General features: G+C 38.5%; 1 protein-coding gene and 1 pseudogene across 9 annotated transcripts in view; both read right to left on the bottom strand.

Annotated features, from left to right (window-relative positions):
- MAPKAP1 (MAPK associated protein 1) overlaps nucleotides 1-22,106 on the bottom strand; it is a 267,937-nt gene that overhangs the window by 221,554 nt on the left and 24,277 nt on the right. For all 9 annotated transcript variants that reach the window (XM_037745939.1, XM_017549147.1, XM_037745940.1 and 6 more), the window contains 2 exons: nucleotides 10,957-11,284; nucleotides 8,478-8,567 (listed from right to left, as the gene is read on the bottom strand). In XM_037745939.1, coding sequence (XP_037601867.1) covers nucleotides 8,478-8,567; nucleotides 10,957-11,215 — 349 coding nt within the window. In that variant the 5' untranslated portion in view covers nucleotides 11,216-11,284. Of the gene's footprint in view, nucleotides 1-8,477; nucleotides 8,568-10,956; nucleotides 11,285-22,106 lie in introns of those variants that run through there.
- LOC119474195 lies at nucleotides 13,763-13,929 on the bottom strand (annotated as a pseudogene).

The raw sequence follows: 22,106 nt of genomic DNA, 5'->3' as shown, positions 1-22,106 counted from the left end.
ATCTCAAAAAAAAAAAAAAAATTATGCATAAAACTATTCCCTGCAGTGCCATTTGCAAAAGCCTAAAAACAATCAAACATTCCTCACCAGGGCATGGGTTGGCACTGGTACATCTATATCACAGAATATTATTCAGCTGTAAAATGGAATGAAGCTTATGTCTATATATTGCTCCAGAACAATCCTCAGAATATGTTACTAAATGAAAAAAGTATTTTACAAAATAGTATGTAAAGTATGCTATCTTTAATCTAAAAAATGGGGGATATGGGGGATATAAATATGCTTATAGTTTTAAATGAACAAAAAAAACTTTTTAAAAATGACTACAAGAGTGAAGGAAACAAAGTGAAGCTAGATTTCTCTGACTTTATCTTGCTTTTATGTTTTTGACTTTGAAGCCATGTAAATGTTTTAAGTAATTATAAAAGAAAATTAAAATTGTAGCCTCTAAAAACAAAGGCAAAATGAAATAAATGAACCTAACTATAATAATGACTTGGCAGATTAACTATAAAGAGGAGAATTATTTTAAATAACTTTTTTACCCAGTAAATGACCCAATTTCTTCAATAAATAAATTATAAGAAAAAAGAGTGAAAGAGAAGCTATAGATTAAAAAATGAGACATTAACCAAAGTAGGAGATGGATCTTGATCCAAATGTGAACAAACCAACGGGAAAAAAGAAAAATTTGAGATAATTAGGGAAATATGAACAATTGGATATTTAATAATATTAAATAATTATTTATTGCCCAGGAGCTGTGGCTCACAACTGTAATTCCAGCATTTTGGAAGGCCAAGGCGGGCAGATCACTTGAGCCCAGGAGTTCAGGACGAGCCTGGGCAACATGGCAAAATCCCGTTTCTACAAAAAATGCAAAAATTAGCCAGGAATGGTGACGTATGCCTGTAGTCCCAGCTACTTGGGAGGCTGAGGAGGGAGAATCACTTGAGCCCAGGAGGCTGAGGTTGTAATGATGTTCATGCCACTGTACTCTAGCCCAGGTGAAAGTACAAGATCCTGTCTCAAAACAAAAATTTTTTCTTCATAATTAAAAAATGTTAAATGTTTTTAATGTAATAATTATTAAACATTTCTTATAATTAACAATATAAATAATTTTAAATGATACAAAGAATATTACAATAATATTAATTTTTTGGAGAGTAGTATCACAGTTTTATTACGTGTTAAAAATAAAATATTTAGATATGAAATTATATAGTAGCTAGGATTTGCTTAAAAGTAATCTGGGACGGCTGGCAGTAGAATGCATAAATCAAACAGGACCAGCCACATACTGATCATTGTTGAAGCTGGTAGATGAGTGAAGGGAATTCATTAAACCATTCTTTTTCTGTATGTTTGAAATTTTCTACAATAAGCAGTTTTTTGTTTTTTGTTTTTGAGACAGTCTCACTCTGTTGCCCAGGCTGAAGTACAGTGACACAATCTCGGTTCACAGCAATCTCCACCTCCCGGGTTCAAGCAATTCTCATGCCTCAGTTTCCCAAGTAGCTAGGACTACAGGCATGCACCACCATACTCCGCTAATTTTTGTATGTTTAGTGGAGATGGGGTTTTACCATGTTGGCCAGGCTGGTCTTGAACTTGAACTCCTGACTTCAAGTGATCTACCCACCTCAGCCTTCCAAAGTGCTGGGATTACAGGCATGAGCCACTGTGCTCGGCCAAAAAAAAATTTTTTTTAAGGAAATTTAATCTGGGGAAAATAAGTCATGTATCACATCACTACTCTGATCAAATCATCTCAGAGAAAAAATACAATTCCTTACAAGACCCTCCATGACTGGGAACCCCACTACTGACTTCTCTGATCCTACTCTTCACCTTGCTTACTATGCTCTAACCAACAGACATCCTTCCTTGCTACTCTATTTTTTGAATACACCAGGCACATTTCTGCCTCAGAATCTTTGCGATTGTTGTTTCTTCCTCTTAGAACACTCATTCCCCCAATATCTGCATGACTCATTCCTCCACTTCCTTAAGATCTCTGCTCAAATATTACCTTCCTAATGAGGCCTTCCTTGGCCACCCTACACAAAATAGCAAAATCCTCTGCCTAGCATTCCTTATCCCCCTTACCTGGCTATATTCTTCTCCATGCCATTTATCCCATTCTGGCCTATTATGTTTACTGTTTACCCCCAATAGAATATAAGCCCCACGAAGGCAGGGACTTTGTCTTGTTCGCTATTTGTTGAAAGAATAATTTATTAGTTTTTAATAATAAATATTTGTTGAATGAATAACTCTGGACTAGAGAAGTAGAAAAAGGTGTTGCAATAGGGTACAGAAAGGGAGAAGGACGGAGAGAGCAGAAGGGCAGAAAGAAGCCAAGACAAGATGGGGGAAGTCATAAGGCATTCCAAGCCATTCATAAGGCACATGTATAATTCTTGAAAGCCCTCCTTCAAGTAGCTTTTTGTTATCTGCAACTGAAAAGTCCTACCAATATAAACAGTTGGAAGTCCCCAACAAACACAAAACTAAAAAAATAAATAGCCGGGAAATGTAATTATCATCAGCTTTATGAAAATGCACACACTATAGCATTGAGACGATGAGAATGTGTAATAGAACTTACGCATGGAACACATTAGAACTATAAAGATTTAGCGAGTGGCTGGATACAAAACAAATATATTAAAATAACAGATTTTGGCCAGGTGCAGTTGCTCAGGCCTATAATCCCAGCACTTTGGGAGGCCAAGGCAGGCAGGCAGATCACATGAGGTCAGGAGTTCAAGACCAGCCTAGTCAACATGGTGAAACCCCATCTCTACTAAAAATAATAAAATTAGCCAGGCATGGTGGCAGGTGCTTGTAATCCTAGCTACTCGGGAGGCTAAGGCAGGAGAATCGCTTGAACCTAGGAGGCAGAGGTTGCAGTGAGCTGAGATCGTGCCACTGCACTCCACCCTGGGCAACAGAGCGAGACTCCCTCAAGAAAAAAAGAAAAGAAAAGAAAAAGAAAAGAAAAGAAAAGAAAAGAAAAGAAAAGAAAAGAAAAGAAAAGAAAAGAAAAGAAAGAAGGAAGGAAGGAAGGAAGGAAAGAGAGAAAGAGAGAAAGAGAGAAAGAGAGGAAAGAAAGAAAGGAAAGAAAGAAAAGAAAGAAAGAAAAGAAAAGAAAAGAAAAGAAAGAAAGAAAGAAAGAAAGAAAGAAAGAAAGAAAGAAAGAAAGAGAAAAGAAAAGAAAGAAAAGAAAGAAAGGAAAGAAAGGAAAGAAAGGAAAGAAAGGAAAGGAAAGGAAAGAAAGGAAAGAAAGAAAGAAAGAAAAAGAAAAAGAGAACACCAAAGACTCCTCAAAACCGAAATCTTCAGAAGCAGCTCCTTTCTGTCAATGGTTTGGGAGGAAGCAGAGCAGAGTAGAAAGACTAAAGTCTTTGGGGTCAAACTGTCCAGGAGATGAATTCTGGCTTTACCACTTACTACTTGCAAGTAACCTGAGAAAATTATTTGGCCTCTGAGCACCAGTTTTCTCACCTGTAATAGAGACATATTAACAGCTAATTTGCTGGCTTTGAATGAAGATGAAATAGGCCAGGCACAGTGGCTCACGCCTGCAATCCCAACACTTTGGGAGGCTAAGGTGGGTGGATCATGTGAGGCCAGGAGTTCAAGATTAGCCTCGCCAACATGGCACAACCCTGTCTCTGCTAAAATTTTTTTTTTAATTAGCGAGGCATGGTGGCATATGCCTGTAATCCCAGCCACTAGGGAGGCTGAGGCACAAGAATTGCTTGAACCCCAGGGGCAGACGTCACAGTGAGCCAAGATCACGCTGCTACATACCATCCAGCCTGGTTGACAAAAGGAGGCTCTGTCTCAACAACAAAAAAAGATGAATTAAACTTAGTGGCTAACACGCTATATACCCTAAGCTGGTTACTCATCAGAATCACGTAGAGAGCTTTTGAAAACTACAGATTTGTGGGTCCCAACCCCTATCTACTGAATCAAGAATTCCATAGGTGAGGCCTAAAAACTTATAGGGAATGTTATTTTACCATGCACTTTTGGATGCATTTCTGATTTTTATACATCCACTATATTTCGGAATCATTACTCTAAGAAACCAATAATTGAAGTTACATAAAACTTCAGGTACATGTAAATAATTTATATAAGATACATTGTTGTTTTGCATTATTATTTAACTCCATGCATAAAAAGCCTTATTTGCCAATTAGACTTCAAACTTATTGAGGAGAGGATTCATGTAGTCCTCCTAGCACTCAGCATAGAATTATTAGGTACACAGGAGTTATAAAAGAAATACTTGTTAAGTGATTCAATGAATAAGGGTAATAGCTAATTATGTAAAGAATAAAATACCAACACCATTTTAAAATAATAAAATTAAAAATATTTGGATCTTAATATGACATTATTCCTAACAAAGTACACTTCTGATGACACCATCTTCACATCTATCCATGCAGTTTTAGTTACAGGAATATTACAAGGATCTTCCGAGATCTGGGGCATTCAGGGTGGTATGGCCATAGACTACAAGGATCTTACTCTAAGGTATTTCATTTATCATGTGGTCTCATGGACTGAGGTATGGACCAGATGATCTCTACAAACCCTTCTATCTCCTCTATGAAAAGGCTACCTTTATGCTGTGTCTTAAAGGATAAACTGGATGCTGACAGAATAATCGTGGAAGAAAAATACTTCCAGGGAGGTCATCCTATTTAGAATGATGATTCTTCTAGTAGTGAATGAAATAGAACAAAGATAAGAAAACAAACAAAAGGATTTTAGCAAAGCATAAATAGCAGAAAAATGAATGAGGGAATGAAGTCAGGTATGGCGGCATGTGCCTGTAGTCCTAGCTACTCAGGAGGCTGAGGCACTTTTGAGTGTAGAGTTTGAGGCCAGCCTGGGCAACCCAGTGAGACCACCAATTCTTTAAGGAGAGAGAGAGAGAGAGAGAAAGAGAGAGAGAGAAAGAGAGAGAGAGAGAGAGAGAATGAATAATTACCTATCCAAAATTCTCAATAAAGATGAAAAAGATTTAGATGCGGCTTTTCTTGCTGAGAGAGTATGTTTGTGGGAGATGTATAAAAATAGAATGGCTGCTCAGTTTGCCAGGTAGATGTTTAGTGGACTGCTGACTCCACTTTTCTAGCATGCTTCAATACACCAGGAGTGCCAAGCTGTGGTTTAATGATGGAGTCCAGTCTAAGGGAGAATCCAAAGACATTCTTTTGTGCATTGATGAGTTTCACTCCAACCATCAGGAATAACTACCAGGCACGCTGCTGGTCTGGCCAGAATCAGGGGTAACAGTTCAAGCATGAACACACACATTTAAGAGCTTCTCCAGAAATAAGACCACAGGCTCAATTATCAAAACCCATGAGACACAGAAAAGAGAAGGAAAGAAACTGAAGGAGGGAAGTATAAGTAGTACACATACACAATGGAGAGTATGGTTACAAATAAAAGCAAAACAGGGGGACATAACTATTTCTCCAGCATATTCTGTGAAACAATGAACAAAAAGTAGATTAGACTTTTAAAAATAAGTAGGGGACCAGACAAAATCCTCTATTACATGTACCAAAATTTAAGCTGAAGAACTTCTCACAGTGTAAAATGGATTGATGCAACTATATTTGAGGTACTCTATTCACCATTTTTTTTTTTTGAGACACAGTCTCACTCTGTTGCCCAGGCTGTAGTGCAGTGGTGCGATTTCAGCTCTCTGCAACCTCCACTTCCTAGGCTCAAACAATTCTCGTGTCTCACCCTCCTGAGTAGCTGGAATTATAGGCATATGCCACCATGCCCAGCTAATTCTTGTATTTTTAGTAGAGGCAGGGTTTCATCATGTTGGCCAAGCTGATCTTGAAACTCCTGACCTCAAGTGATCTGCCTGACTCCTGGCTAATTTTTTGCATTTTTACTAGAAATGGGGTTTCACTATGTTGGCCAGGCTGGCCTCAAACTCCTAGCCTCAAGTGATCTGCCGCCTTGGCCTCCCAAAGTGTTGGAATTACAGGTGTGAGCCACAGCGTTTTGCCTCACTGTATGTTTAACTTATAATTTTTTTAAGATATGGAAGTGAAGAAAGCAAATAAAGGGTGGGTAGAGAGACAGAGGAGCTTAGATAAACTGGTTCTGTATTCACTGATCAAGAAAGATTAATAAGAACTACATTAAGATATATAAAAAATTTTAAGACAGTGAATAAGATAAGTGATACAAAGTATTTTCAGTTTATATTAAATACAACAAAGAGAAACATTAACTGGATCAACAGAAGAAGCTAGTGTAGTGAGATTTTGAAAGTATTTAGAGTAAAACTAAAGAGAAATTCAAGAAGAACTACTGCATTCAAGAAGTCAGAATGAGATATAATGAAGAAAAACAAGCAAAATGGAACTTCAAAATCTACATAGTCATCACCTAGTAGCAGTCATGAAGAAAATCATACCTATTGAGGATACCTTAGTTTATAATCATAGTAGGAGACATCAAGAAGCACTTTAGAGTGTGGTTTAAGGCAGAGAGACTGGCCTTTACATGCAGCCACAGCTGGACATAAAACATCTCATTATAACACTACCCTCCTTGTTGTGTAACTTTGGCAACTTCATCAAATCTCTAAGTCTTTATCTTATCTGTAAACAACAGCAACGATATCTACACCTTGCAAGATCACTGCAATGGAGGTAATGCACGTAAAGTACCCAGTAGAGCACCACATTTGGGCCGCTGTTACTATAATAAACCTTAGTATTATTAGCCTTTTGATTATCATGTAACAATGGAACCAATCCACAAATATTTATTAGGCATCTACTAGATGCCAATATGATGGTAGGAGGTGCTAGGAGGATATAGAAGACAGACTGCAGACATTTCTTTTAATGGAGAAAAAAAAGAGAAAGTCTAGAAAACATGATATAACGCCTACAAAATATTTTAATAGCATTTTATTTCTGCAATTGTTTTTTTCCCAAGACTTTTCTTCTTGCTGACACTGAAGCTCGAAAGTACATAAGATGTCCAGGCTTTATAAACATACTATATGAAAATATACACCAAATGCTAATAATGCCAGCAACATAATGGTTTTTATACTAAGGGAAAAGAATTTGCATATATACAAAAAAGACTGTTACTAGGGCCACTAATGAGGCAAGGAAAAGTCTAGGTTGGAACTGCTAAGGGAAATCTACAACCTAGAAGCCCGTCCAAAATATCATAGGGGCTGGGTGCAGTGGCTGATGCCTATAATCCCAGCACACACTTTGGGAAGCCGAGACAGGTGGATCACTTGAGGTCAGGAGTTCGAGACCACCCTGGCCAACACGGTGAAACCCTGTCTCTACTAAAAAGACAAAAATCAGCCAGGCATGGTGACATGCACCTGTGGTCCCAGCTACTTGGGAGGCTGAGGCATGAGAATCACTTAAACCCAGGAGGTGGAGGTTGCAGTGAGCCGAGATGGTGCCACTGCACTCCAGCCTGGGTGACATAGCCAGACTCTGTCTCAAAAAATAGATATGTATTGGCTGGGCACAGTGGCTCACATCTATAATCCCAGCACTTTGGGAGCCCGAAGTGAGTGGATTACTAGAGGTCAGGAGTTCAAGACCAGCCTGGCCAACACAGTAAAACCCCATCTCTACTAAAAATGCAAAATTAGTCAGGTGTGGTGGCATGCGCCTGTAATCCCAGCCTCTCAGGAGGCTGAGGCAGGAGAATCACTTGAACCCGGGAGGCGGAGGTTGCAGTGAGCCGAGATCATGCCACTGCACTCCAGCTTAGGCAAAAAGAGCAAAACTCCCATCTCAAAAGAAAAAAAAAAAATAGGCCACTTCTGGGCCTATGATATTTTTGAAAAAATATCAGAAAAAAGTACTGACATGACAGCTTGTAAAAAATGTCCCCTGTGGCCGGGCGCGGTGGCTCAAACCTGTAATCCCAGCACTTTGGGAGGCCGAGGCGGGTGGATCACGAGGTCAAGAGATCGAGACCATCCTGGTCAACATGGTGAAACCCCGTCTCTACTAAAAATACAAAAAATCAGCTGGGCATGGTGGTGCGTGCCTGTAGTCCCAGCTACTCAGGAGGCTGAGGCAGGAGAATTGCCTGAACCCGGGAGGCGGAGGTTGCAGTGAGCCGAGAACGCGCCATTGCACTCCAGCCTGGGTAACAAGAGTGAAACTCCGTCTCAAAAAAAAAAAAAAAAAAAAATTCCCCTGCACGCAACAATCCCTGTGACCCAGAGTGAAGGAGAGCCAAAAAGCCAAGCCCTAAAGAGCATACAGCTTCAGAGGGCCAAGGCACACAAGTGAAAGAGCTCAAAGCTCAAAACACAAGAGGTATCTGCCCAGAGGATTTAAAAGAATGAATTAAAAGTTCTTACATAATAAACTAAATACATAAATCTCAAATTAAGAATTAAAATCATTTCCATTTACCTGATTGCTTAGAATTTCTTTCTTTCCACTGAATATTTTTGCATTTGATCTGGTTTTGTCTCTCTTTTCGGAGTCGTTCTAATCTTTGAGCTTGAAAAGAAATATTATAACTATAAGTTTGTCAATGAAAGTTTACCATAAACAAAGACATAATTAACTACCTTTACATGAATAAAGATGTTTTATATTGCATATGTAGAGAAAAAGTCATAAAATTTTAAAGGTGGCACCCCTGAAAAGCAAATACCAACAAAAACATGAAAATATTCTTGATTTATAATTGAAATTAGAGGATATAAAACACTAATAGTGATCATAAAGATAGTATTAACATGGAAGAGAATAATAAAATGTGAAAACTTCTGTGATTAATATGACATTTCATTATATAAATCATTAATAACGGTCTTAAAGGAATTTTAATGCACAAATGAACTGAAGTGAATATTACATTACAGGAATAAAATTACTGTTATGAATTACTCTACCCATTTCAAAAATTAAAGATAAATGAACTCAGACTAGACTATTAAAGTTTTAAATATAAAATCTTTTATCTAAAAATCATGAAAATTATAAAATGTCAAAGCTATATAAATTAGCATAGCTTTTCTTCAGTGGGCTGAAACAGTTTATAGGTAGTAAAATAAATGATTTGTATCTTTGTAACATTAGTCAAATCTTAAAAAGAACAATTTTTCTTTTACAAAATTTTAAGATATGCTGCATGGATTAAAAAGTAAATTCTTTGGTCACTAACACAACCTACAATCTCAATTAATTATTAGCATCTAAGCGCTACCTAAAGAAATTCCAACAAGAGTCACCTAAAATTAGGCATTTGTGATTATATTGCCACTGGCTGATCAACCTTCAAAAATCAGTGAACTGATCCTTTAAAGAAATACCATCCAGCCCCCACTTAACTGCCGCATACAGAGACCACAATGGAAAAGACAGTCACAATTGATGCCATCTCTTGAAATTAGTTTTCTCTTGCTAGTCAACTTTCTATCCCAGCATATTTCTAACAGAAAATAAATAAATTTCTTTTTCAGCCTCTTTCAAGGTAGGAAATTATACACTTCTGCCTTAGCATTGTGGTTGGGAAACACTGAAAATAATCTTACCAGAAATTTAAACTATGCTGGGAAGAGCATTCTGACAATGTCCCTATATCTAACCAAATTCCAGTGAAGAAAAATACATTCAACTGCAATTAATAAATGTGATGGGTACAGCCAAAGTAATATAATCATAAAGCTCTCAATTTAGCAGCATTCTCCTACTGAAATACATTCAACCTGTCATATAAGATATCATCTCAATAACCTGCAAGGAAGTCAGTTTCAACTAGAGAACTGAGAATCAATGGTTCTAAATTATATTCAAACTTTCACTCAAATCCTATTTTGATAAAAGTTCCTTTAGATACTGGGAAATGCTATTAATTATTTTCATCATGAGAGCAAATTATTCTTATGTCACAGATACTGAATTCTGAACCAAAACCTGAATGTGCCTTTCACTGTAAACTGTATACAGTTCTACCTCCAATATCCCTTTATGTGCATTTTACATTTGGACCATGAAAATGAATGTGTATTTTCAGTGTTCTACTATATCTCCTTGCCATTACCTTTCCTGTGAGTTAGCAGGTTACTGCTGCTAGTTTGGAGATTATATTTTCTGATTATCTAAAAAAAAATTATCTCCTAGAATACCTGTCATATTATAACTACAATGTGTATTCTAAGTAATTTGTCTAAGTAAAATAAAAGTCCTTGGTTCATCACATTCCCCTTGAAAGGCCACCAAAAAATGTAAGTGGGAAAATGCGCAATAAGCTTTTAAAGCTAACAACTAATACCAAAGCTGAGTGTTTTCAAGCCAGAAAAATCAACAGGTGATTAATTTAAGAAAATAAAGGCAAAGTATCAAAAACAGGCGCCCTTTTTCTAATATCACACCCTGTGTGTAGATTCCTACTAAAACCAGCCCTAACAAATACTCAGGTGTCTCCCCATTCCCCTACTCCCCACAATTCCTCCAGGGGCAAGAAGTGCCTGCTCTCCTTGGGTGGTCACCTCTCTGTATGAAAGGTTCTTTATTATGTCAACCTGAAGTCTGTCTCCAGGTGGCCTACCTACTGGGACTAATGTTGCTCTGTGAAGACACTCAAAGCCAGTCCACTTGCCTTTCTACATGATGACTTGTTAGAAACATCCAACATGTCTCTCTTAGCCAACTTTTCCACCTATCCCTCTTCTGTCTACTTCTAATAACATTCTAGAGGCCCTCTCCAATCACAGTCGTATAGATGGAGATGTTGCTTAGACTCGCTCTTAGTCTCACACATGCCTGTTCCTATTAATACACAGAAACTTCCCCAATAAGCCTATTCCAACATTATGCATTATTCCATAAGATTATTTACTGATTTAAAACTCAGAAGACATGACTAGAACACAATGTTTACCTGTGTTTGAGCGTCTTCTAATACCAAAGTCCCAACTTGAGGTAATATCGACTGACTGGGCATATACATAGCCCTGAGTCTCACCATTGCTTCCCTGAATTTCTGACCCACTGTCTCCAGGCATTGAAGGAGGATGAATCTTCTCTAGGTCAACATCATGATCAATAAGAACCATCTCACACATTCCCGTGTCATCACTGGTCACATGTGACTGTCGAATATGAGCTAGAATGATAGTTGGATTGTCCAAGAAGGCCATCCTTTCTGTGGGCCAATTTCCATAAAAGGCTATTTTCTCCTCTTCATATTGTTTCACGAGCTCACCTACCTAGAAACATGATGTACACAGCAAATATTTAAGAATAAGGCAGAAAATGACTGAATCATTTTTCAAACAAATTCAGTGTAGTAAAATGCCACCTTGAAAATCAACATTTATTCCTGTACTGTGGAGCTTAAAAGAATTAAGTCTAAGCTGAAAGGGAATCCTTATAAGCACTAGGGGCTGCAGCTCTAGTCAATGAGATCTCCCTGGAATCAGAAAGGAAGGCTTACACTCTTGCAAAACAAATCATAGCAACTGCTTAGGCCACTCAAAGCATATAGCTACTGTTAATAATTTTTCCTTTCTTTCTCCCTTCTCTATCATGCAATCTTCTCATTACTTTATAAGGCCATGGGGGAACAAGTTGTATTTTCCTCAAATGATGTGCTAAAGTACAAAACTGTTGTTCATCAGTTTACATTTCCCCTCCTGTCATATGGCTGTGAAGTGTAAAGAGCACAGACAATGCTTTCTGAGTTACTAGGGATTTTATAAAAATGTACCACCAAATTAATTTTGCTCAGTGAATGTGTTTTCAAGATAGCTGGGCTTTTTTTTTTTTTTTTTTGAGATGGAGTTTCACTTTTGTTGCCCAGGCTGGAGTGCAGTGGCGTGATCTCAGCTCACTGCAACCTCCACCTCCTGGGTTCAAGTGATTCTCCTGCCTCAGCCTCCCAAGTAGCTGGGATTACAGTCATGCACCACCATGCCCCCAGCTAATATTGTATTTTTAGTAGAAACGGGGTTTCTCCATGTTGGTCTGGCTGGTCTCAAACTCCCGACCTCAGGTAATCTGCCTGCCTCAGCCTCCCAAAGTGCTGGGAGTACAGGCGTGAGCCACCGCGCCTGGCCTGTGCTTTTAAAATAAAACTTATAATCAAAATTACCTACTATACAATCAACTTCTTATTTTAGAAAATTATAAAAACTGCTTCCTCAGTCCTGTTAAAACTGTAATGAGGCCGGGCACAGTGACTCACACCTGTACTCTAAACCCTTTGGGAGGCTCAAGCAAGTCCAGGAGTTCAAGACCAACATGTGCAACATAAGCAAGACCCTATCTCTACAAAAAATACATATTTTTTAAAAATTAGCTGGGCATGGCGGCACATGCCTGTAGTCCTAGCTACTCAGGAGGCTAAGGTAGAGTGATCACTTGAGCCCCAGTATTCAAGGTTGCCGTGAGCTATGACTGCACCACTGCACTCCAGCCTAGATGACATAGTGAGACCTTGCCTTCCAAAACAAAACAGCTAAAAAATAAACAAATAAAAACCACTGTAATAGTATTTATTCTAGTAATAAGATAGCACCCTCTCCGTTAAGTGAAAATACTCAACAAAGAAAATATTGCAGAACAATGGTTAGGTAGTAAGCCCTAGAGGCAGAACTGAGTTCAAATCCTGACCCTATTACTTGTTAGCTATATAATCTTGGTCAAAATATTTAACCTTTTTGAGCCTCTTTTTTTCCCCTTCATTTATAGAATGGAAGCTTCAGGGATGAGAGGATATATATAAGACAATGCAGGTAAAGTGCTCAAAAAAATACATGGCATATAATTAAATAAATATTAGCTACTAATAATTATAAAATATCAGTAACTTCAACCATCAATTCTTGCTTAAAGTAGTCCTAAAATATGTCAATATCCCATCTGTCTTTAGTAAGTTCATAGCACATAAAATAAGTCTGTGCTTCCTTTGTGATAGAGGACACTGGAGGCCATCTGAGTGATTTCCCTGCCCCTACAAAATCATTGTGAAGTACAAGGAATATGAAAGCTGGATTATGTTTCCAGGGAACAGTCCTAGAAGTTATTTATTTTTAGAAGGACTTACAGTACCAGATTCCCTTGTAATTTGTTTCTCCTAGAAATGGAACACAGAGAGGAAATCTAGCTTGTAATTTGTTTCTCCTAGAAATGGAACACAGAGAGGAAATCTAGCTAATAAATCCTTACAGCTAACTAAGGTTTTGAAAATTGTTGTCTGGAAACACATCACTCTGTTGACATCACCTAGTGGGTCTTAAAGACATTGAGCTTATAGAGAAGTTTAACTGAGGAGCATCTCTAATCAAGCAAATTACATTAATCTTCACTTTTTTCCTCTTACTATACTCATTGAGTACTTATTTTACTCTGAGACTAATGGGAAATGCAAAAGTGAGTAAGGTATCCTGAATCAAAAAGTTAGTATCCTAATACAGATCTAGTACCTCTCCTAATACCATGGGATTCTTTTAAGCATCAAATTTCTGAGATATTTGGTCCCTGAAACATTAGTGTCAATTTACCATTTTAAGGATATTGATCAGAAAAAAATTATGAAATTAACAGTGTGCATTTAAATTTTACTTGTAAAATACAAACATTTTCTATAACCATAAAAATGTATACACTACAAAATTATTTATAATTGAGAGCATTTACGGAATCATAGTATCACAGATCAGAGCTGCAAACATCCTCTATAGCAATTACAATAAGCTGCCTTCCTTGCATGAAAGGAAGGCAACTAGTCTACCAGCAGACAGGCAGGTACTTTCAAACTCATATTAAATAGTTCTCCCTTGCAAAAACAAGGGCTTTAATGAGAAGCCACACATTTAATACACTTGATCTTAGCCAAAGGCCGAGAAGCGATCACACATTCAATAGGTGTTCTGGTACCAAAAAGTCAAATGGCAAAAGGCAAAGCAACAAAAATATACTTAAGTACCCTCAATAATAAAATCTTTTCTAGGGAAATAGATCAATTCTTTTGAAAACAAGAGGAATGGGCAAACACTTCTGAAAGCACACACCAACTTCTCAACTTTATCCTTCCAGAACAAATGCCTCAACAACAGCAGTTATCAACTCTATTAGGACACCATGACTTCATACATTTAGGAAATCCGTATGATTCGTTCAAAAAATATTTAGTCCCTACAAGCTCTAATATGGAACTCCCAAAGGACTGCCCCGGAAAACGTACTATTGTATATGTCCCTTTTTATCTACCATTATGTGGACTTAAAGACTTAGACTCTAAGTGCCACAGGGTCCATAACACCATATCCCTTCTGGCAACAAAGGCTGTTATACATGGCAAGAGTTCAATAAATGTTGCTGTCTAACTTCCAAGGACTATCCAATTTTGTTGTAGAGATAAGTCATATGTGAATTTGCCAGATGTAAGAGTGTGATTATAAATAAAGGATTGCCTTTTTTCCTAATACAAGAGCATCTCTTCAATGTGCCCTTCCAAATTGTCACCCTGGGACACTATCAACTTATTCTAACAAGACTACTTCTCAAAACCCAAGAGAATATTTTTTAAAATCTCCCAAAGGGGAGCAAATTATAATTTAAAGCTATGTTTGATTTCCAAGACAAAGACATTCAGGTTATGGATAAAAACAAATTGTACTCTGATCAGTTGTGCAAGGATCAAAAAGATTTTAAAAAATTTAACTCTGGCAAGGGTTCAGAGAAATGGGCACTCTCATGCACAATATGAAGGAATGAAAACTGAGACTTTTAAGACAGTAATTTGGTAATATTTACCAAAATATAAAACATGAATACTATCTGGGCAATCTTAGTTCTAGGATTTCCTCTAAGGAGCTAATTGTGTAAAATATTTATCTCAGGATAATTTATAATACTGAAACTCTGAAAGGAACCTACAATAGTACACACATGCCATGACACATACATATAACACAATACTACGTTGCAATTAACAATACATGGTAGAGGATGGATAAACAAAATGTGGTATATACAAATAATGGAATATTATTCAGCCTTCAAACACAGGAAATTCTGACACATTACAACACAGATGAACCTCGAGAACATTATGCTAAGTGAAATAAGCCAGTCGCAAAAGGACAAGTACTGTATAATTCCATTTATATGAGGTACTTAAGTAGTCAAACTGACAGAGACAGAAAATCTAATGGCAGTTGCTAGGGGCTGGAGGAAGGGAGCAATGGGGAAAAGTATTTAATGGGTACATTTCAGTTTAGGAAGATGGAGAAGTTATGGAGCTGGACAGTGGTGATGGCTGCACCACAATGTGAATGCATGTAATGCCACTGAGCTACACATTTAAAAATGGTTAAAATGGTAAATTTTACATATCGTTTATACCATGTATATTTTACAAATTAAAATTTTTTAAGTTTAAAAAAAAGTCTAGGAAACACCAGATTCAAGCAAGTTAAAGAGGCTTTCTTCTTGCTTTTAAACTATGTACTCCGTGTACTGTGAATCTCCAAGAGGGAGGAATCTAGTAACACAATAACTTCCAAGGACAATATATTCCAAACTTACTTCATCTATATTACTTTTTTATAGGAATACTAAAACATATCAATGTATAACAGGGTTCCACAAAACATAGTTTAGAAATGCTATTCTACACTTTCACAAATGCTGTCTCTTCAGGCCTTGAATGCCTTCCCTGGATATTACCAACTCCTGATTCTCTGAGACAGTCAGACGTTTTTTGGCTGGGCACAGTGATTCACACCTGTAATCCCAGCACTTTGGGAGGCAGATCACTTGCGGTCAGGAGGATGAGACCAATCTGGCCAACATGTGAAACCCCATCTCTACTAAACATACAAAAATTAGCTGGGCGAGGTGGCATGCACTTACAGCTATTCGGGAGGCTGAGGTGCAAGAATCACTAGAACCCAGGAGGCAGAGGTTGCAGTGAGCCGAGATTGCACCACTGCCCTCCGGACAGGGCGCCGGAGCAAGACACCATCTCAAAAAAATAATAACAAGGCCGGGTTCAGTGGCTTTTGACTGTAATTCCAGCAGTTTGGGAGGTCGAGGTGGGCGGATCACCTGAGATCCGGGGTTGGAGACCAGCCTGGCCAACACGGTGAAAACCCATCTCTACTAAAAATATCAAAATTAGCGGGACATGGTGGCATGTGCCTACGGTCCTAGCTACTCGGGAGGCGGAGGCATGAAAATCGCTTGAACCTGGGAGGTAAAGGTTGCAGTGAGCCAAAATTGCGCCACTGCGCTCCAACCTGGTCGACAGAGTAAGACTGTCTCAAAATAATAAGATAGACCTTTTTATATACCTTTAGGCCACAGATAAACAACATCACCTTGCCTAAGCTTTCCCACTTTTCACAGCTGCTTTCTCCCACTTTTTAACACCAGGTTGTTTACAGCATAAAGATTTGTTTTACTAAATATGGAAGCAATAGGGGATATCCATGCACAGTAGGAGGAAAGCAAGAGATGTCTCAAAACAACACAACAATTTTTTTTTTGAGACAAGGTCTCACTCCCATCGCCCCGGCTGAAGTGTAGAGGCATGATCACAGCTTACAGCAGCCTCGACTTCCCAAACTCAGGCAATTCTCCCACCTCAGCCTCCAAAGTAGCTGAGACTATAGACTCACACCACCATGCCTGGCTACTTTTTGTATTTTTTGTAGAAATGGGGTTTTACCACGTTGCCCAAGCTGGTCTTGAACTCCTAGGCTCAAGCAATCTACCAGCCTTGGGCTCCCAAAGTGTTGGGATTACAGGTGTGAACCACTATGCCAGGCCAACACAGGCATTTTTAATATACTGGGTGGGTCTCCTTTTATACTTCAAATGAATAAATATTCAACAAACATTTACCGTTTCTACTAAGTGCTAAGGGTGGTTTCAGATGCGCTTTGGATACTGTTCTCACTTTACGTACCCGTCTATGTTCATTAATGATCATGAAACCTGCCTGTGGTGAGTAGGAACATGCCCTGAACATGGGAATAATTTTTAGTAGGTTTTGATGGGCACCAAGTCTTAATTTTGGATAATTTTACATATGCTCATGTGCAAACTTTATTTATAATGGCTTATGAAAAAACTGAGACAATGAAACGTTAAGAAACTTGCCCAAAGCCAGACAACTAATACTCAGAACTAAGAATCAAATTCAAGAGCTTGAGATCTTAACCACTCCACCACAGGGCTTCTCAGAACAAAGAGGGACAAAGTTATAATATCATAATGAACAAGATTTTTTTTTTTTTTTTTTTTTTTTTGAGACAGAGTCTCACTCTGTCACTCAGGCTGGAGTGCAGTGGTGTGATCTTGGCCTGCCTCAGCCTCCTGAGTGGCTGGGATTGCAAGCATGCATCACCACATCCTGCTAATTGTTGTATTTTTAGTGGAGATGGGGTTTCACCATGTTGGCCAGGCTGGTCTCGAACTCCTGACCTCAGGTAATCCCCCTGCCTAAGCCTCCCAAAGTGCTGGGATTATAGGCGTGAGCCACCGCGCCCAGCTGAACGCAATTTTTTAAAAGCCCATCGTACTTATTTGGTTCTGAGACCTGAGAGAAAATGTTTCCCATGGGTCTCTGTGAAAGACATAAGACAGCAAATGTGTTACACAGTAGAATAAACCCTTTGCTCCCCTCCACTAACAACGGTGCCTGTACAACAGCAAGAAACAGTGCATGTAATGGTTGTTCAAAAAAATAAAAGTCACAAAATTTCACACAAGAAAGAACTTCAGCGATCATCTAGTTGCTGACCTGAAATCACAGAGGAAGGGTTTACTTTAAATATCCAGTTAGGTCTAAGAATATTTTTAAAAATCCCTAGTGACTCATGTACCTTCAGTTACAAGACTATACCTGAAATACTCTATTTCTTCAAATAACTCACTATGAGCAAACAAGCCTGCTCTATACTTCTTCAGTCTCTAAGGACCTAAGATAGGCCACAATACGCCTTACAATGCTCAAGTCTACCCAATGGTTAGAAGGAAATTCCCCTTCCTATGCTTTTTCAAAACACTCTCTGCTTACTTCCTCTGCTCAGCAGACTTCTTACCCTCTCACCTGCAATCTGTGAAAACTTGTCAGAATAGGCAACAGCCTGAGGCTTCTCAAAGGTCTGCAAACTCCCAATCAAAAATTACTGCTGCCCCATCAATGTGCCATATAAATGTTGGCATGTTAATTGTGTATTTATAAGATTGTTAATGGTTAGTTAATTTACCTCCTACACTATTATTGTACTTGAAATGATTTAATGTCTGCTAAGGGAGTTAACAACATGTAACAGCAGATGTGAGTTTTTTTTTTTTTTTTTCTTTCCACACTGTACCCCGACTTCACACTATTAGTATGAGACAAGTTAAACCTAATTCCTGTACAGAAGTCCTTAAATGTGTTATAGGAACACTCACATTTATTTTCCACAACAAGGAACAATTACAAGTGAGGGGAAAAAGGCTTTTTATTATATATAATGTCTTCCATTTATAAAAACCAACAGACCCACTTTTTTTATTTTTTATTAAGATTTCAATATTCCTTGATCTAGTTAAAGTTCAGAATTCATAGCTCCTAGAATTTGAAAATAATTGAAGTGACCATTAAAATAAAACACACTTTATTGCTTTTAAATCTTTCTCTAACTCTCTCCAATTTAACTCTAAATTAAACCTTCATTTATTTTTTAGACTAGCAAAAATTGAGCTTTTTTCCCCTCAGGGAATCGAAATCTTCTCCATGTGAATATGCCCAATTTCATTCAGCAGTAAGTAGTGAGACCATGTAACTGGAGAGTTTGTTTCTTCTTTTTACATTTTTATTTCCATATTTTGACTAAAAGTGCTTACTAGATTAAAACAACATAAATGAGTTATCTTCTTTTGAATGAGATTAATTCCCAAAATCATCTATGAAAAATTATATAAATACTGACCTGTCCCTCCAGAAGTTTACTTACAAACTTCAGCAGAGGAGCTCTGTCATATACATAGGGAACAGCAACATACAGCAAGATAAACCCACCACCAAATGAGATATGAAGACAGTATGTTTTCCAAGAGACACAGGAACATAACAGAAGGCTTCAGAAAGGAAGGCAGAGGTATTTTTTTTTTTTTTTTTTGAGACGGAGTTTCGCTCTTGTTGCCCAGGCTGGAGTGCAATGGCGCGATCTCGGCTCACCGCAACCTCCGCCTCCTGGGTTCAGGCAATTCTCCTGCCTCAGCCTCCTGAGTAGCTGGGATTACAGGCATGCGCCACCATGCCCAGCTATTTTTTTGTATTTTTTAGTAGAGACGGGGTTTCACCATGTTGACCAGGATGGTCTCGATCTCTTGACCTCGTGATCCACCCGCCTCGGCCTCCCAAAGTGCTGGGATTACAGGCTTGAGCCACCGCGCCCGGCCCGGAAGGCAGAGGTATTTAAGGATAGCTATGCTTTCATTAGGCAGAAACACAGTGAAACAGTTAACACAGGACATTTACTGAGCTCTTACCATGAGAAAAACTAATCACTTTTCATGTAACAACATATTTAATCCTTACAGCCACTTCAGGAGGTAGATATTAATACTATCCTCATTTTATATAGACTTAAAAAAAACAAAACTAAGGCTTGAAAGAGTTAAATATCTTGCCCAAAGAGACAAGGTAGACTTTTTAAGATGACAATTTTTGAAGCTCCTCCCATCAAGAGGTGGGGTCTATTTCCCCATCCCTTGAATCTGGGTTCACATTGCAATCTGCTTTGACCAACAGAATACAGTGGAAGGAATGTTGTGGAAATTCTGAACCTTGGCCTCAAGAGCACTTGCAGCTTCTGCCCTGGCCTTCTCTGGAACACTTCTGAATTATGGGAAGAAGCCCGTAATAGATAAAAGACTATGTGGAGAAAGAAGCTCTACCATCTCTGTCATTCCAGCTGTCCTCCTGAGGCCCCTATGAGTGATTAAGTCATCAGAGACCAGCCTCCCAGTAACCTACCAGGAGGCAAGGTCTCTTCTCCTATCAAATGTTTCCCTCAGACAAAGGAACCCTGATCCCTGATTTTCTTGCCTTATGCCACAACCTCCACCTGAAATGCCTCAGAATCTTACCATCCGCCAAGATCCAGTTAAAAGGAGCCTGGTAGAGTGACTCTCAAACCTCTCCACGGACACACCTGAAGGGAAGGGGACAGTGACCATAAAGCAAGGTATGAGACAACCTAGAAGAGCCACCTACAGTAACATAAGTAAAAAATTAATTTTTAGAATTCATTCATATTTTGTATTCTATTTTATACTACACTGCACCTATATATGTTTGTCTGTTTACGGAGACAGGGTCTCGCTCTGTCACTCAGGCTGGAGTGCAGTGGTATGATCACAGCTCACTGTAGACTTGACTTCCCGGGCTCAAGCGATCTTCCCACCGTAGCCTGGGACTGCAGGCATGCACCACCACACCCAGCTAATTTTTAAAATTTTTTTGTAGAGACAAGAGTCTCGTCATCTTGCCCAGGCTAGTCTCAAACTCCTGGGCTCAAGTGATCCTCCCACTTTGGCCACCCAAAGTGCTGGGATTACAGGCATGAGCCACTGTGCCCCCTTCCCTATGTTTGTTTTAACAGAAAAAAAACATGTTTACCTTCAAATATACCACTAAAATTGATACTTCAGGAAAATGTACCATGGTTATTTTGTAGCTTCCAATACACCTTGGCACATCCTAGGACTCTCTTAATCCCATTTTGAATGGCAAGGATTTACTGAATAAACACAGACTTTGGTGTCAGAAATCTCATTTTGTACAGATAAAATGGCACTTTACCAATGGACAACTCAAAAATCTAAATTTTACTCAAAAGATGTTTCCTATAAGGTTGAAGAACTGTTAAGTATAAGCCACACCAAAGTATACATTTCTAAGTACAAGTTAGAATAAAATATTGTTATTCAGCCATTATAAAACAATCTGTATTTTCAAAGTGTTTTGAAATAATGTTTATGTGCTAGCAATAGCTGTGAAACTCCTAACAACCTAACCACCCACCACCCCCAAAACTTCAAACCTGCCAACACTCAGCTGTTACAAGAAAACTGCCAGTTCAGTACAATGTAGCACCTAAATTATTCTTCAAATGAGTGTTGTCTCTCTGACATAATAGATTTGACTGACACATGTGAAAATAAACAATTTTAGGTTTTAAGATCTCAGGTCAAAATGTTTATTAGTTTTACCTAGAGTGAAGAATATAAATAATGCCAAAGGAACTAGACTGTTTTTCAACATGAAATTACCAGTTTAGGAGCTTAAGCTGTAAATAGCACTCAACTGCCTATCAAATATTCATTCATTGATTGATTTCATTTATTTGACAAACGTTATAAAGCACTTACTATGTGCTGGGCACCAAAGATACACTGCTGAGCAAAAATAGACTTGGCCACTGCCTTCATGAATCTGAAGGTGAATCTGGTAGATAGAATTCTAAATTCTTGCCCCTTTCTGTTGTCCCCTCCCCTTGAGTGTGGGTGGAATCTGACTTGCTTCTAGCCAATAAAACATGGCAAAGGTGATGAGAGAGTCACTTCCTTGATTACTTTCCATTATATAAGACTCCATCTTAGCCAACTGAAGAGAACGATTCTAAGCCAGAGAGATCCTCTTGGAGGCCTTGAAGAAGCAAACAGCTGTTATAGAACTATACATGACAAGGATCTGAGAGCAGCCTCTAGGAGTTGAAAATGGTCCTGGCCAACAGCTAGCAAGAAAAGGAGGATCTCAGTCATATTCACTACAAGCAAACGTATTCCACCACCAACCTGAGAGAGCTTGGAAGATCCTTCCCTAGTGAGCCTCCAGAGGAGGGTATAGCCAGCTGACACCTAATTTCATCCCTTTGAGAGCATGAACACAAAACTCCACTGAAACCATGACTCCTGACTCACCGTGAAACCATAAATTCATATCGTTTTAAGCAGGCAAGTTTGTAGCAATTTGTTACACAGCAATAGAAAATGAATACACTATTCCCTGCATGAGCCACA

Source organism: Cebus imitator, unplaced genomic scaffold, assembly GCF_001604975.1.
Source record: "Cebus imitator isolate Cc_AM_T3 unplaced genomic scaffold, Cebus_imitator-1.0 Scaffold216, whole genome shotgun sequence".
In the NCBI taxonomy this organism is placed as follows: domain Eukaryota; kingdom Metazoa; phylum Chordata; class Mammalia; order Primates; family Cebidae; genus Cebus; species Cebus imitator.
Note: the sequence above shows the minus strand (reverse complement) of the source record. Positions and strands in the feature narration are given on the sequence as shown.